Source organism: Hakea prostrata, chromosome 5 (assembly GCF_041222555.1).
Source record: "Hakea prostrata isolate BN-2017 chromosome 5, UWA_Hpros_2, whole genome shotgun sequence".
Lineage (NCBI taxonomy): Eukaryota > Viridiplantae > Streptophyta > Magnoliopsida > Proteales > Proteaceae > Hakea > Hakea prostrata.
In genome coordinates, this window is record NC_142604.1 from 7,652,677 (window position 1) to 7,668,415 (window position 15,739).

General features: G+C 35.8%; 1 protein-coding gene across 1 annotated transcript; it reads left to right on the forward strand.

Moving 5' to 3' along the window:
- The first annotated feature begins 3,622 nt into the window (after positions 1-3,622).
- Positions 3,623-6,305, forward strand: LOC149014801 (calcium uniporter protein 3, mitochondrial-like). The gene is made up of 2 exons (XM_089157143.1): positions 3,623-4,307; positions 4,915-6,305. Exons 1-2 carry the CDS (start codon positions 3,711-3,713, stop codon positions 5,410-5,412), a joined length of 1,095 nt encoding a protein of 364 aa, XP_089013269.1. The 5' UTR covers positions 3,623-3,710; the 3' UTR covers positions 5,413-6,305.
- Positions 6,306-15,739: the final 9,434 nt, after the last annotated feature.

Sequence of the window (15,739 nt, forward strand, 5' to 3'; positions counted from 1 at the left end):
GATAGACTGACAACGTTGACCTAACACGCAATCTATCGACAATTACAACATAATGAAAATCTAAATACCAATGAGTACTAGAATTGTATCTAAGTAGAAAAACACATCTTTGAAACCATAATTCTGATTTAGCTAATTTAGCTGTAACCATTCTGGTCCAGGAACAAATTTGCAGGGACAACATTTATGGTTGAAGTTTTATGAATGGTGACCCCATCTTACATAGACACCAATAATAAAACTTATGGCCTAGCTTTTCTCTCCTTTTTGGGTAAAGGGTTTCACCAAGTATCAGGTCATAGCATCATTAATTGAGCCACTTTTTTTCTTTGTTTGGTATAATTAATTCAGCCACTGATACTCTTTCTAATGAAACAATTATAACCACAAGTCTGGTTAGCAAAGGTAAGGAGTCATGGTCCTCTCAAAGAGTTCAAAAATGGATTAGTCACACTACTGAATGTTGGTGTCATGGGAGGAGTATCGTTTTTAATTAAAATAGAGGAAGTTGAAAGGCTTCTTGAGTATTAATTTCAAATCATAAAACCTAAGTACTTTTAATCTAAGACTTTCTTAATTTTAAAGACGCTAGATAAAAGTATGTCACCATTGTGTCAGAAGCACTGACACTATCTCCATTTTACGTCTAGTATACACATAGGGATGTGTGAATGCTAACCTAGCCATGAGATGCCTCATCAAGCTAGCATGCTTCAACAAATGAGTATGAATACATAGTGGATGTCACAACAATTCAAAAATAGGGAAAATGCATCTCATAGGATCCAAATTTTCCTATTAACATGGATAGGTGGAGCTAGCTAGAATGAGATATCAGCTAAGGATGTCAATTGCGTACCGAAATCGTTTAATCATATCGAACCACGCCATTTAAAACGCACCGTACCGTATCGTTCAAAATTCGGTATGGTACGTACCGAAACCGAATTTCTTCAGTACGGTTCCGGTTTTAGGTACTTACCGTCGGATGTACCGAAACCGTACCGAATTGGTACTGTACCAAATTACGATATATAAATTGTAATTTTACAATTAAAACACTTAACATTTTCCCTATCTCTAGTTCCCTATTTCAATTTTTCGTTTCATCATTCACTCCTCTTCTTAGATATACTTATTTTGTCTCTATTAATTTCAAATTATATCGATTGGTTGATCACAATTTCATTAGGATCTTAATGAACTAGTCACAAAAGTGGCATAAGTTGTTGTAGAGTTTGATTGTAAACAAGTTGTAATTCAAACTCAAATATTTGAATTCAAATATTTGAGTTTGAACTACAACTTGTTTATAATCAAACTCTACAAGTTGTTAATACTTTAACTATAACTCAAAATTCTTCTTGATCGGTTGGAGATAAGATCAATCGAGGATAAAGCTAGTTATGGTGGATTCAAATTCGAATTTGAATTTGGATTCAGAGACTTATTCTTTACAGTTCATTCATACCAAAATTGTACCGCACTAAATATCGTGTTTAAACCGTTTTTCAGTACCGATTTAATACTGAACCGTTTTTGTAAATACCAAAACCATACCGTACCAATTAAATTCGGTACGGTACGGTTCTGGTTTTCGGTATTCAAAGTTGGTACCGTACTGAATTACCGAAAGATTGACACCCTTAAATTATCAGTTGATTATCCAAATTCGGTCACCGCTCACCACAGTAAACAGAGGCACACTTGGGTCCTTGACCTTGTCCTTCTTGGTATCTTGGTCTCACCACCCACCCCATTTCATTTCAATTCAAACTTGGTATTCTCTGTCAAAATCTTCTAAGGTAAGCCTTTACAATTGTAACAATTTGGAATACATGGTGAAGGTAGGCTTCTATTATTCAGTAACGTTCAATCTAGGTTCTTTCTTTCTTAGGCTAAACCAAATCAAATAAAAAAACCAGAGAAAAATTTTACCAAAATGTCGATTGTGAAATAGACAAACACAATTAGAAAATTTCTCCTTTTTTTTATTGCATCAGCCGCATAATTGCTTTGTGGGAATCAATGAAGATTCCAAATATACGGTTTGCGCAAGTAGGTAAGTTCCAAAGTTATCGTCACCGTATCCGAATTTGTTACAACCGACACGGAAGCTAGAGGTTCGTTCCTGCAAGAAAACAGAAATTGATTACTGACCCAATTGGGTGGAAACGATAGCCACTTTTGCCACCTGCTCAAGAAAGATAAATGAGTAAGCGCGTAAGAAAGCAAACACATTCAGAAAATCAATCTGGGGAAGGCTTTTACTGATACCGGTACAAACTAATTTGAAATCAAAAATCAAATCACCATGCCTCACACCTGCTATACTCTAAATTTGATGTGCGGTTAAGATTTAATAGAATCCACGTGACCTTAATTCAATAATGAATATAACAAGTATCACCATGTCAGATGCATCAGCTTAGATTTGTAACCGTTGATAAGCCTGAATAATCGCCCTTGATAGATAAGGTTTAAATATCGGTTATGTCAGTCAAATATACGAGATGGATGTTGTATTTGTACGTTTATACGTATAATAGTAATCAAATACAAAAATATTTGGATAAGATTGAAATTCAGAAAAGGAAAATTGGGATGTGAAAAACTGAGAATGGAAAAGGATGTGGCTACACGTCGACGTTCTTTGCATTTACTAACTTTCCTATTAGTCGGAGATAAGCGTATTCAATGCAAGGAGACCGAGCCCATGATAATAGCGTGAAACGCGAGACCGGCGAGTTTAGGTACGGAAGATAAGAACGCAGCGATTGGTGACACGTCGTCAATGCATCACTAGAGAAAATCCTAGCTGTCTATTTGAATACCAACTCTCAAAAATGGTGAACCGCGTGGGCACCGATGGCGTGGTCAAAAATGTTTCACAGCAGGTGAGAATGTATCGAAACAGATGTACATCACAACATCTAACGCTCCTGATTAAGTGATGCAGTGCTCCATGTTGAGTTCCGATCCTCTACGCATCCTTCACAGTCGACCCTCCCTTTTAGCATTAATGAAACAGACTCGAATGTTACCTAGCACCTGCTGCCAAAGGTCGATTTTTAATCTCAACCGTCCATCTCATTGATGATTAAAAGTTAGACAGATAATCGAGATCAAAATCTTGATCAAAATTCAGATCTGAACCATTGAGTACAATACTAAAATTAAACCATCCTATAGTAGGGAGCATAACCTTCTAGCCGATGTAGAAGAGTCCATGCTGGAGCTACAGTTTAACTCATAAAAGCCCTAAAACCTGGGATAACGGAAAGATTTGAGGGTGTTTTTGTATTTCTCTTTGAAGACAACCTAGGGCTCATCACCCAAAGCAACGCCCATCCTCCTATTTTTCGCTATTGCTATCCAATTTACCGAGAAAATGGTTTCTTATTTCACTTGAAAATCCACATATCTTTTGCAAATTTAGGAGATATTCAAAGCATATTCGCCAATACTGGCCTGTAAAGAACTGCTCGCGTTTATTTTCTCATATCAAATTATCGCGATATTTACAACTCTATTTCTCTTCATTTCTTTCACCCCATGTTGAGAATTGGGACCTATAAATAACGAACCGACCCTTCGTCATTTTCCACAATTCAGACTAAGCAACTCGATCACCGGAGCTCGAAGCAGAACCTCACCAGTCACCTCTGTATCTCTATGTTCTAGCTTTGTTCTCTTTCTTCCAGTCAACAATGGCGTTTCGGAAAACCCTGGCTCGGCGTCTGTTTCACATAACCAAAATCTCTGCCCCAAATTCTTCCCTGACACATTCCGCCATTCCATCTTCTCATCTGTTTCAAGAAACTCTAATACCTCCTGATCATGCCAAAACGTCCTCCAGCAAAAATTTTCGCAGCAGTTCGGATTCCAGCGATGCCGGGTTTTTTCGTAGGTTTCTTCAGAGGAGAGCGATTGTTCAGTCGGCGGTGACATCGCCGGAGCTCCGATCTCTGTCGCTCGGAGACAAATTGGCGGAGAAGCTTAAAGGAATCAATACAACTAGAGATCGCCTGCGATGGGAGGGATTGAATCCGCCAATGAACCGGTCGGATTCTCAAAATGAAATTTCAGTCGAGGACACGCGTAAGCTTCTTAGGTTATCGCAGTTGGAAATGTTGAAAACGAAGTTAAGAAACATTCCGACGAGCTGCATCTCCTATTCGGAGTTTACTCAGATCTGCTCCGACGTTTGCTCGACTTCTGAACAAGGATTAGAGTTCGCGAAGGTGTTGGATCAATCTGGAGACGTCATCGTTTTAGGAAACGTCGTGTTTCTGCGACCGGAGCAGGTAAACATTAATTGCCTTCACCGCAGATTTTGTTTATAAATTTTCTTTTCCATTACCAATGTCTCTGGATGTCACGCAACAATAACAATTTCAGTTCGAGACACATCAGATCTCGATTGAAAGGCTAAAATTAGAAAGAACCGTCAGACGCTACCAATCGACGCTGATTTTCATTTATCGAGATTTGAAATCTTTGATTTGTTTCCATTTTTTCTCTTCTTGAGCCTTGAAGGTACAGCGATCTGATGAGTTTTTATGATTTTTCTTGTCATGTTTCTCTTTGAACAGGAAACCAACCCTACGCCATCTCGGTTGAGGTTTACATGTTTGAGATGTTAACCACTTAACCTTAGGATAATTTAAAAAACCAAAACTACCCTTGACATTTCTCCTTTGAAGACCTGGAAGATGTTGATGCTAACTGCTTTCTCTCCACCTTCTTCCCTTACGCAATATTTTTTATTAAAAAAGAAAAAGACGATAGATAATCGGAGAGAGAGAAGGTGCCATTTGGCTATGCCTTTGTTGTTGATGTTTGAGTAGAAGTAAGTGCTGGCTGCTGGAGAAGAGTTACCCAATTGTTGGCCAATTTGTTGTGGTTTTTCAGGTAGCGAAAGTGATGGAGACGGCAATGGAGAACATAATTCCTCTGTCAAAAGCCAACCCTAACGATCCCAGAAAGAAGGAGCTGGAAGAAATGGAGACGGTGAAGTCAGCAATAGATGAAAAGGCAGAGGCTCTGGTTAAAAGGGAGCTATGTGCTGGGCTGGGCTTTTTTGTTATCCAAACAGCAGCATTCATGAGGCTAACTTTCTGGGAACTTTCCTGGGATGTGATGGAGCCAATTTGTTATTACGTCAGCTCCATGTATTTCATGGCTGGCTATGCATTCTTCATGAGGACTTCTAGAGATCCTTCTTTTGAAGGGTTCTACGAGAGTCGCTTTAGTGCCAAGCAGAAGCGACTGATGAAGAACAAGAATTTTGACTTAGAAAGATTTAACCAGCTCCGCAGAGACCTAAATTCCCTTTCGTCTCAAAAGCCGTCATCAGCACCGTTCGATCACTCTGATAGTACCATGCTTGGTGCTGCTCTTCATCGTTGATCTTCCAACATCTGAATGATACTTCCCTCTATCCCTACCCCCAGAGAATGAAAAAATACAAGGGTAAAAAAAGGGTTCGAGAAAAATGATACAATTTTGATTAATTGTTACCTTCAATGTGTGACTTTAAATTGAGTGTGTATAAAGGTTGTAGGTAATATCTCTTAATATAAATCAACAGAGTTCATACAAATGGATGGTAGCTCAAGCTGAAACCCATATGTTAAACTAAAACTGGAAAATCATACAGATTAAGATTCAAGATGCCAAACAGGCCTGAAAGATTTTGTTGGTTAAAGGTTTCCAATCTATGGAGAACCTGATGATCTTCTAGACTTTCACCAAAACACAAACATTGAGCTTTGAGCTCCAGCTCTGCATTGGCAAGTTCAGAAATCATGAACTATTGGATCCCACTAATTCAATTCAATCTTCCTGAACGGACGGAGTATGGAAGGGTAAAAAAGATAAAACTTTTCTATCTTTCCCATGTGGTTACACTTTATTACTCTTATCTCTTTGAAAGTTTCACTTCGATCCCCCCAAACCCACCCCCACTCCCCCCAAAAGAAGTAAATATTTTACCTATTTCTTTCCCCAGATACATTAAAATGGTGAAATCCTTTTCTTTCTTTCTTTTTAATCTTTTTCTGTTATTTTTTCTTCTTTTGTCTTCTTTTGTCTTCTTGTGCCTACATGTATTTCTTTATTTTTTATATCTTTTCTTTCTTCCTCTTTTATAACAATTTTTTTATTTTTATAAGAAATTAAGAGTCCATTCAATGTGATTAGATGTACTTATTTTCTTTCTTTCCCCTTCTTTTAATTTACTCTATTAAATATATAGATATAATTTTTTTCCTCTTTTTTATTTAGAATAAATTACACTAGCACCTCAAAATGAGAGGCTGAAAGTATTGACACTCCACTTTATATTTAAAAAGTATAGAGACCCCAAAATTAAATTTTGGTTGAATATATTTGTTCAATTTATCACTAAAATTCTTTCAGACACTGATTATTATAAGAATATTTTGAAAATAATAAGTGGTATAACTGTTTTTAGTAATAAATTTAACAAATATTTTTAACGAAAAAACCAATTTTGGGGTCTCTGTACTTTTTAAACATAAAGTGGGGTGTCAATGCTTTAAGAGCCTCTATTTTGGGATGCAAATGCAATTTGCTCTTTTATTTATTATAAAGACTAAAAATCTTGTTCTATGATCTCCTTGGAGTTAGGACGAAGCTTCACTTTGTATTTAAATTTTATGCAACAATTACACCCTTAAGAACACAGTCAAGATGTATATAAGTGGCCAGTCAAACTTCAGTTCTAAAAAATAGAAGAACTATATTCCATGAGACACTTTGGTTGATCAAAGTAAAACTTCAGTTCTAAAAAATAGAAGAACTATATTCCATGAGACACTTTGGTTGATCAAAGTAATCGAAAACAAAGATGAGGTGTATAAGACTTTCTGGTGAAGTGATTTTCTGAAGGAATCAAAAGAGTGAAATTTTTTTACCAAGAGCACTTTATTGGTAAAAAAATTAGAATTATTTATTGCTAGTTGGATAAAATATTTTCCATTGATGGTCTCTTTTATTTTATTATTATTTTTTTTCTTTCTTTCTAATAAAGAAGAGTCCTTCATGATCAGACATAGAAAATCTATTTTTTTTGAACTTCGTGTAAAGAGGGCAGCCATTGTCTAGATTCTCTTCATTAACGGTGAATGAAAGGAAAACTTTTGCCTTCACAAAGAGTGAAATTTACCTGCAACTGCCACAAGAAAAATCTGGTTTATGGATTATTGGTCCATTTAATATTTAGAATAAATCTCTTTTATTTAAGGCACAAAAAAACCTGTAAAAGAGAGCCTATACAATGAATCTAATCGTAGAGGGGAGGAGAAATGACTGCCCTAACCTCCGTGAAATTCAGAAATGCCATTCTTACAATTCTTGTATGACGTTTGCCTGGACATATAAAAGGATTCGGATTTCAATGCACTATTATCCAAATCCGAATTGGGCAAAATTTTAGAGAAGGCATCAGAATTCGAATCCAAAACTTTATCGGATATTTGATAATAATTCGATCCGATGAACTATTAGATTGTTGATTGGTGATTTTTTTATTTTTTATTACTGTTGACTAGTTTCCGAATCCGATTATCATCCATTTTCAAAGAAAAAATGTTGAATATTTTCCTCTATCCGGATATTTTCAGATCCGATAAGCAATTATTTGAATCCGAACCTGATTACTTAGCGCACAATACATATTTTTTTGATAAGAAAAATGGGGATACAGACACCCTTAGACATGAATACAAATGTAAATTCGAAGATAGATTTCGACTATCTATTTATAATCCGAATTACAATAAAGACGGTTGTTAATTATGATTTTTCTATTTTTAGGATAAGACACGTCAGCATGGCCTAAGAGATTCTTTCCGTCATACATTTTGGTTATTTAAGAGACAACTACCTGGTTTTCCAACTTAATTGGTTTTTTTTTTTCAGGCGTTGCTTCCATCCTAATTAATGTTCATTAGAAAATTTTTTTTTTTTTTTTGGGTAGAAATTAGAAGATTCATCTGTGTGTTGAACAAGGTCTGTTTTGGTCCACGAAGCCCAACGAATGACCATAATAATAATGTGAATGCATCTTTATTAGATAAGGATTAATCCCTAACTCACAAGATAAATCCATTTTAATCTTTCAAACCATAAATGTATGAGAATTGAATAAGATCCTCTTTGTTTTCAACCACAATTAAGATAATTATTATTATTTATCTGTGCTTCTTGAGTGAATGAAGAGTCACATTCAATTTTATGGGGGTGGGGGGAGTCACATTCAACTAAAAGAAAAAAGAAAGAAAGAAAATGATAGATTAAGGGATTCACATGTACAAAGAGAAAAGAGGCCAACATATAGTGTACAAATTTCTCACTCCTTTTGAAATTACTGGTGGAAGTGATTTATACACGTGGAAACTAGTAGTGCATATGGATGTGAATACCGTTGGAATCATTACCAAAAAATTACATACCGATGGGTTCCAACGAGAGAGATATGACATTTAAACTACGTTTTGGTTGGCAACTTCCAACTGTATCATTTGAATATGGTGTTTAGAGCGTGTGTTTGTGTTCCGGAAGTTACTAGATAGAATCAATCAAGGGCAGAACCAAGATTCAATATTGGGGGGCCGAATAATGGAAGTCCAGATTGGGAAAGCACTAATGCTTTTTCGCTATACATATTTTGTGGGCCTTTATAAAATTCATTGGAAGTACCACCTTTGAATTATTTTATTATATTAAGGAATAAACATTAATGTATGAGTAGCCTATACGGGCAGGCAAGGCCAAGAGCGAGCGAGATAGGGGTCAAGGAGGAGCGATAGAAACTCAAGCATCTACTAAGGGAGAATCGAACAAGTAATCTCTTTCATTGACTCCATAATGCAATTTTCACTCTTTGAATAAGATAATAAGTTATTCTGTTTTTCTTTTTTCTCAAATTTCTACCAATTATACTAGGAATATGAATATGACAACATTTTCCCCTTTTTCATTTTTCAAGAAAGATAAGTTTTGACTTCCCATGATATAAAATCTAAAAGAGAATTCACTAAACTTATCTCTGAAATCATGTAGGGATGTGGGGACTAGAAGAAGAGTAGAGAAAAAAAAAGATAAAAAGCTTATCAATCTATCAGAATAAATAATGTTCTTATTCTCTGAAGGCCAGAAACCATAGATAGCCTTACAGGATTGGATATGTTTCAACTGGTTGGCATGAGAATCAAAACCCTTGGTACTTCAATTATCAACCCTTAATTTCTTTCATTTTTGTTTGGTGTATATGGTTTATAGAAATGAATGGAGAAGCCCATTAAACCACTTTCTCATTTCAGATTGAATTCAAAATTCTATTTTCATAGAGAGAATAATTTTAATGAGCTATATCAATTTTGAATATTTGAAATCTCTCCACAAATGTCCCATTCATTTTATATAAAAATCTAAAGCTAGATACACTTGAGAGAATAGTATAGTTCCAACTCTTTGTAGGAATTCCTTATTAATATAGGAGAGCTACTAAAATGTTATAACCAATAGGTTAGAGTTGCACAAGTAAGCAGCAAACCCATTTCTTAGAAGAAAAAAAAATCATTCTTCACTCAAATAAAGGTATAACAAATTTTAGGTCTTCAATGGATTTGTCCCAGACAGTTAGGCTTGATCTAAATTTTTGGTTGAAGCCTAAATTAGCCAAAAAATGTTCTTCAACTTCTTCTTTTTTCATCATCTTGTTATTGATAAACAAAAGACCAAACAATTTTAACAATGCAAGAATTATCCTCCGAAGAGTCCAGATCCTCTATTCTCATCACCCCTGTACCCCCTCCCCCAAATTTTCATTTCACAGTTCACCTGACGGCCAGTAATTAATGGAATTCCTTGTCGGCTCTCTGTAAAATACTTTTTTGGCCGAGGGCTTCCAAATATATCATAAGCTAAACCTGTGCTGACAAATAACCAACCTGCAATGAATAGGAAAGGTATAGTAATGTTATGAATGACCCAGTATCGAATACTGGTAATAATATCAACAAAAGAATGTTCTTCTAGAGAGGGAATTTTGGGGGTACTGGGGTATCTAGGGTAGACTGATTATTCTACAAAACCATTATCAAATGCATCATTTAAGTGTCAGGGAAAAACTGTATGGTAGTCTTGAGGAGCTAGCAAAAGTAGTAGCCCATTGATGCCATATAGATATAATTGACCCATGCCCACCAAATTGATGGGCCAGCTTAGATCAGGCCCATCAAAGATATTCTAAGAAGCTGATCCTTTTTATGTAGATAGATGGTTTTGTCTTTATAAAAAGTTATATTTTTTGACAAATTTAATCAAGAACTGTTCCACTTTTATGAGATTGGCTACTTGAATTCATGGTAGAAGAAGCTACCCACAGGTCAATTCATGTATTTCTTTTTTCTCTTTTAATTTGAAAGGCAAATTCCATATAGACGGCTATAAGGTCAAGGTACTTATGTAAGTTTATGTGAAAAGATCATTGGTTGCTAATACCTTACATCGTGGCATGATACTTTTCGAAAAAGCTTGAATCCTGCGCATTTAATGCGCAGGATCATCAAGCCGAAATTTCAGCCGTAGGATCCGAAATTTCGACCAAAATTCCGATCCTACCGCCCAAAGTGAATGGCTTGATGGTCATGGGCATTTATTGCGCAGGACCCAAGCAAGGTCCGATACTTTTTGGTAATAATACTTTCTAATGCAACTTGAAATCCTTGAAATTCTTAGTCAAGTGTTTTGATTGAAGAAAAAAAATAATTACAAATATAATAACAAAAAAAATCAATCATCGTTATATCAAGTGGTTTGTATGTATCTTCACGAATATAATCTAGACATATTAAATCTAATTGGTCCATAGTCGCAAGTTTGAATTAGTAGAAATGATAAAGAAATAAAAACTTGCTTCTCATTCTTTCATTTATTCTTTCTTTCTTCTTCTTCTTCAAACTATTGTGTTTGATTTATAAATGAAACTAAGTCTAGAGGAGTTGGTGTTGTTTGTAAGACCTTAAGGGTTCTATTATCTCTACTTTCTATTGGAGAAGCATTAGGAATTAGGTCTGGTCTTATTCAAGCAGTTGAAAGTGCAAATTTCATAAGCGAATTGTGTTGGGTTCTATTATCTTCCATATGTATAAACTCATGTTCTCATTTGAGTCTTGTTTGGTTTATTGGATTTCAAAATCTGCTAACTCTGTTACAGTTTCCTCAACCAAGACTGCCTAGTCGATTGTTTGACCTTGTACCAGTCCTTAAGGTCACACAATTTTGTAAGTGTGATGTCAATGTTTGGGATAAAAATCAATTTGTATTAAATCAATGATAAAAAAAATATAAAAAAATGTTACGTTTATTTCTATAGAGCCCTCATGAATGAAGACCCTATAAATCTAATGAATACAAAATATGGATTGTCTCTTGATTCATTGGCCTGTTGGTTATATAAATCTAGATATTTGAAATCTCTAGATTCACAAATGGAAAATTTATACTTATTTGGTGTGTAAATCTTTAGATTCATAAAATCTAGGGATTCACCTTTTTCCGCTAAAAATATAAATCTATAGATTTGTAGGTATAGGATAAAATTCAGAGATTTCACCTTTACTATAAAAGCACTAAAACATTTGAAATCTTTAGATGTTTAAAATTTCCAACCCCAAGTAACCAAACAGCTAAAACCGCATCTCTTTCCATTTCTAGGACCATTAGAGCTTAGAGTTTGTAATAACTCTTTGATACAAGAACTCATTTTCTACCCAAAAAAAAGAAGACACGATTGGCTAGAAAACCCTTAATTAACAAAAAATGGGTGAACAAGGATATGCTTGCTTGAATCACTACAAACGATCTGCTTCAGATTTTAATTCTTTGAAAGGATTAGAGTTGCTGAGAGTATTTGGATAACTCTGCCACCTTGTGGCGAGTGGGAGATGTTAATTGTAGTTAGTGGGTCCTACTACAATTTGTGTCATATGTGGCGGCAAGACGGTCATGTAGTCTAAGATGACTACCCCTCTATTTAGTTGAATCTAAGCAGGACTCTAATATTCCTCTCTTGGATGAGTATAAGGAAAACTCTAATTAAGGAATTAGGGTTGAATGAAAATATTATATATAGAGGAATGGAATACCAAATAGAATACTCTCATATGCTCTGCAAATTTTCCAAGCTAATCATAAATCTCCATCATTATGATTCATCGATTTGGAAGCGTGAAAATAACATATAAGATTTACAAGCTAAAAGAAATGAAAGAAAACTCAAAAAGGCACCTCTAGTGTCAGAGATTCATTGCAGAGCATCACTAAGGTAAATAATCAAGAACTCTTATTTTCATTAATTTAATTTTAAGATAAGGTAAATGGAGTCCGGATCGGCTCCCCTGACGGGTTCCCGACCACACAAAACAGTGGAGCCCACGGTGAAAAACACTTTTTGAAAAAAATTTAAAAAAATTAAAAACAAATTTTAAAATTTCATCTGTGGGCCCCACTGTTTTGTGTGGTCGAAACCCCGAGTGCTCCCCGAATGGGTGAGGATCCGGATTCAGGTAAATGCATGGCTTAGTGACCAATTTCAGACCAAAGACGCAAAGATGCAGTTTCTTATGCGAAAAGCAGTGGAATACGTGGATTCCAACTGGTGACATATTGGGCCCACAAATCTTCCAACCGGGCCCATCACATGATTCACCTCCATTACAGTCAATGCAATTAAATAGTTTGGAATACAAAGAGCATGATGAAATAAATTGGGTTTATTTTGGTCCAATCCCAAGACCTCACTTTAGTTATATAGTTAGTTCTTGAAAAAGTCTCTCCGGGTCATATCAACCACTAACCACCACCACCACCATCACCACCCAATCCTAGCTTCTCTGTCTACCACCATGGCATCACCTGCATAAACCTTGAAAAGCAAAAACCGAAGCTGGAGAAACTTTCCCTCTCCCTTCCAGTAATAGTTCTTGCTGGGCCATGCCTGCCTTGGCCTCCAAACCAGCTATTTTTTGATTAAGCTTGTAGGCCAGCATGCCAAGCATGGACCATGTTGTGCTTCTCTAGAAGAAGAAATGCTTTTACTTAATCTGTTCCTCCAATTTAGAATATTAAAAGGAGAGATTATTGCATAGATTATCCTTAAATATGTATATCTTTCCTGGTTTTTCTATTGGATAATGATGAATTGTTTTGAGTAATATTTTAAGCTCCAAAGGTGTGAATGGAGTATTGGAGTGGATTGCAGTGGTAGACAACCTAAAAAACTCAGTTTGCCACCATTGAAATTCAAACCCACCTGCACCAAGAAATATTCCCTTCTGGCTTTTTGGGTAACTAATAAGAAATCCCATTTCAGTAATAGCTTCAACCTATCCATTTTAAAAGTAAAGACTTGGAAGAAGAAGAAGGAGATAAAGCCATTACAGAACTCTTAAAAGTCATTGTCTCTCAAAAGTCCAAGAAGCACCAAGTGATAAAAGAAGGATTCCATCACTACCCATTCCACGATTCTTATTTTTTAAACGAGTGGGGCACTGCATGGGACCCTTTAAGACTGTTCAAGGAAGATCTCTGTTGAAAATTTTTGAGACTTCTACTCTACCTAACAAGCAGTTCTGGAGATGGTGACACACTGAGACCATTTCCATGAAATTTTTGGTGGTGCTAACTTACAATGGAGATATTAGCTACAGGGCCCCTATCATCCCCTCTATACCCATTGTCAACCTTATTTTGGCAATTCTACAAACACCCCTTATGCATGATGTTATGCCAATTTCGTCTAAGGCATAGTCCCTAGGACAGAGCCTTAACCGAACCCGAGTGAATCGGACTAGAGGGCTCAACCCCACAAAGGTGTCAAGAAGCCATACTGAAGTCCTAGTCTTAGTGAGCATAGCCTCAGTCATCCACGTTTAGGTGCAAAGGAAACTCTGGACCCCGGAGAGGGATCGTACCACTGTCGGGACGACGGGATCGATCAACCCTCATCCCCAAGGACAACCAAGGTAGGAAGATACCACATGCTTCCAAGCCTAGCAACCTATACCTACCAAGAGATCCATCGACCTCACCTGTATATGCATGAAGCATCATTCTAGCCAATTTGCCATGCTAGTGTTGTAAAAAGAGACTCATTAGATACATTAAATCCCTAGTAGTCATATGTTGACTCTAGACAATCCATCCATTTTGAAGGATCGAGTTCAACTATAAATATCCATATCTACCATCGTATCTGGTAATACGCATTTACTTAACACAGTAGCCTAAGTCCTTGACTTTGATGCTGTGTTGTTTCTGAATCTGACTTAAGTTTCGAAAGTAGATAATCGACCCTTGAATTAACCCACACTCATCTTTCTCTTTATCAACCACAATTCACTCAAAAAAGTCAAATTTGAACGCAACACTAACTATTGTGAATTTTCAATGCTCCTTACTTAATCTCCAGGATTTTCTCTCCTCTGCACAAAGAATAAACAGATGAGAAACAAGGTCAAACAAGCGATTGAGAAGGTTGGAGGTTACCATTGGTAGTTGGCTTGGTATAGTCCCATATTTGCCTTCATCAGTTCAATTAAGAACAATTCCAAAACCAAACATTCTAGTTCAAGCAAACCCATCTCTCTCTCTCTCTCTACTCTTCAAGTAATCCATCTAAATGTCTTCTTCTCAAACTTTCACATCACCAAAGGGTTTCCTCAGTTCTAACGACTTAAACTATTCTCAACGCATACATAAGTTTGGTGATTAGGTCTTTATCAGTTCAACTAATCGTATATCCCATGTATATATATTTAACAGTTTCAGCTAAATTGTCGCACATAAACAAAATTCTGAATGGAACCCATACGCAATCTGATTAAGAATGTGATTAACATTCTTTGGTATTAAACAAAATGAGAGAGATTTATCCATTAGAGAAACCTTAATTATATTGATTAATAAATTAATTTGAAGGTTGGTCCACAGATTTCTGCAACTATATTAAGGAAAGATGTCAAGTCAGCTTTCTTCGTTTACCAGATTATAACAGATTTATTCTATATTTTTTTGAAGTAGTTGTATCCGTTCATCTGAACCATCTGTTCATTCATTACAATCAGATAAATACAATAATTCCATGCAGCTTTGCTGATTTCATTTTCAAAGTTTCAACTTTAATTCCTCACGCAATTCCCAAATTTAGTTGAATGGGTCACCTAATATAGGCCAACTACACATATCAAAAGGGAATAAATACTGTTGTAAAGTTTTTGAGATATAAAGACCAAAGATTGAGTTTTCTTTCATACATAATGAAAATTGGAATCAATTATAGAGTTATATGTAAACGTGCTTCTAGCACAGTGGTGATATTCTCTTAAATAAAGACGGTAATACCAAAGAGATTTTGAGTTTAAATCTACATTTTCACCCTGGCTTCCCGTCCACTGGACCGTATTGGCCCTGAGTCGTGACTGATTTGATGATGACTAATAAGAAATTATAGGATTACATCATCTAATAACAAAAAATATAAAAATGATATGCATGCAGCAAGTCATGCATTTCTTCTTGCATTTATCGATAGTCTTGCTCCTTATTGTAAGGGTACCCATTTTACATTGACTATTCAACAACCGAATTAGAAATTTAAATTTGAATTGAAATTCAGAAAGATTTTTACATCAAGAGACTGTCAATG

What these genes read in the sequence shown, in the direction of transcription:
- LOC149014801 (XM_089157143.1), top strand. Translation starts at nt 3,711, where the DNA reads ATGGCGTTTCGGAAAACCCTGGCTCGGCGTCTGTTTCACATAACCAAA. An exon ending in TGTTTCTGCGACCGGAGCAG is followed by an intron (nt 4,308 to 4,914) that starts GTAAACATTAAT and finishes GTGGTTTTTCAG; the next exon opens with GTAGCGAAAGTGATGGAGAC.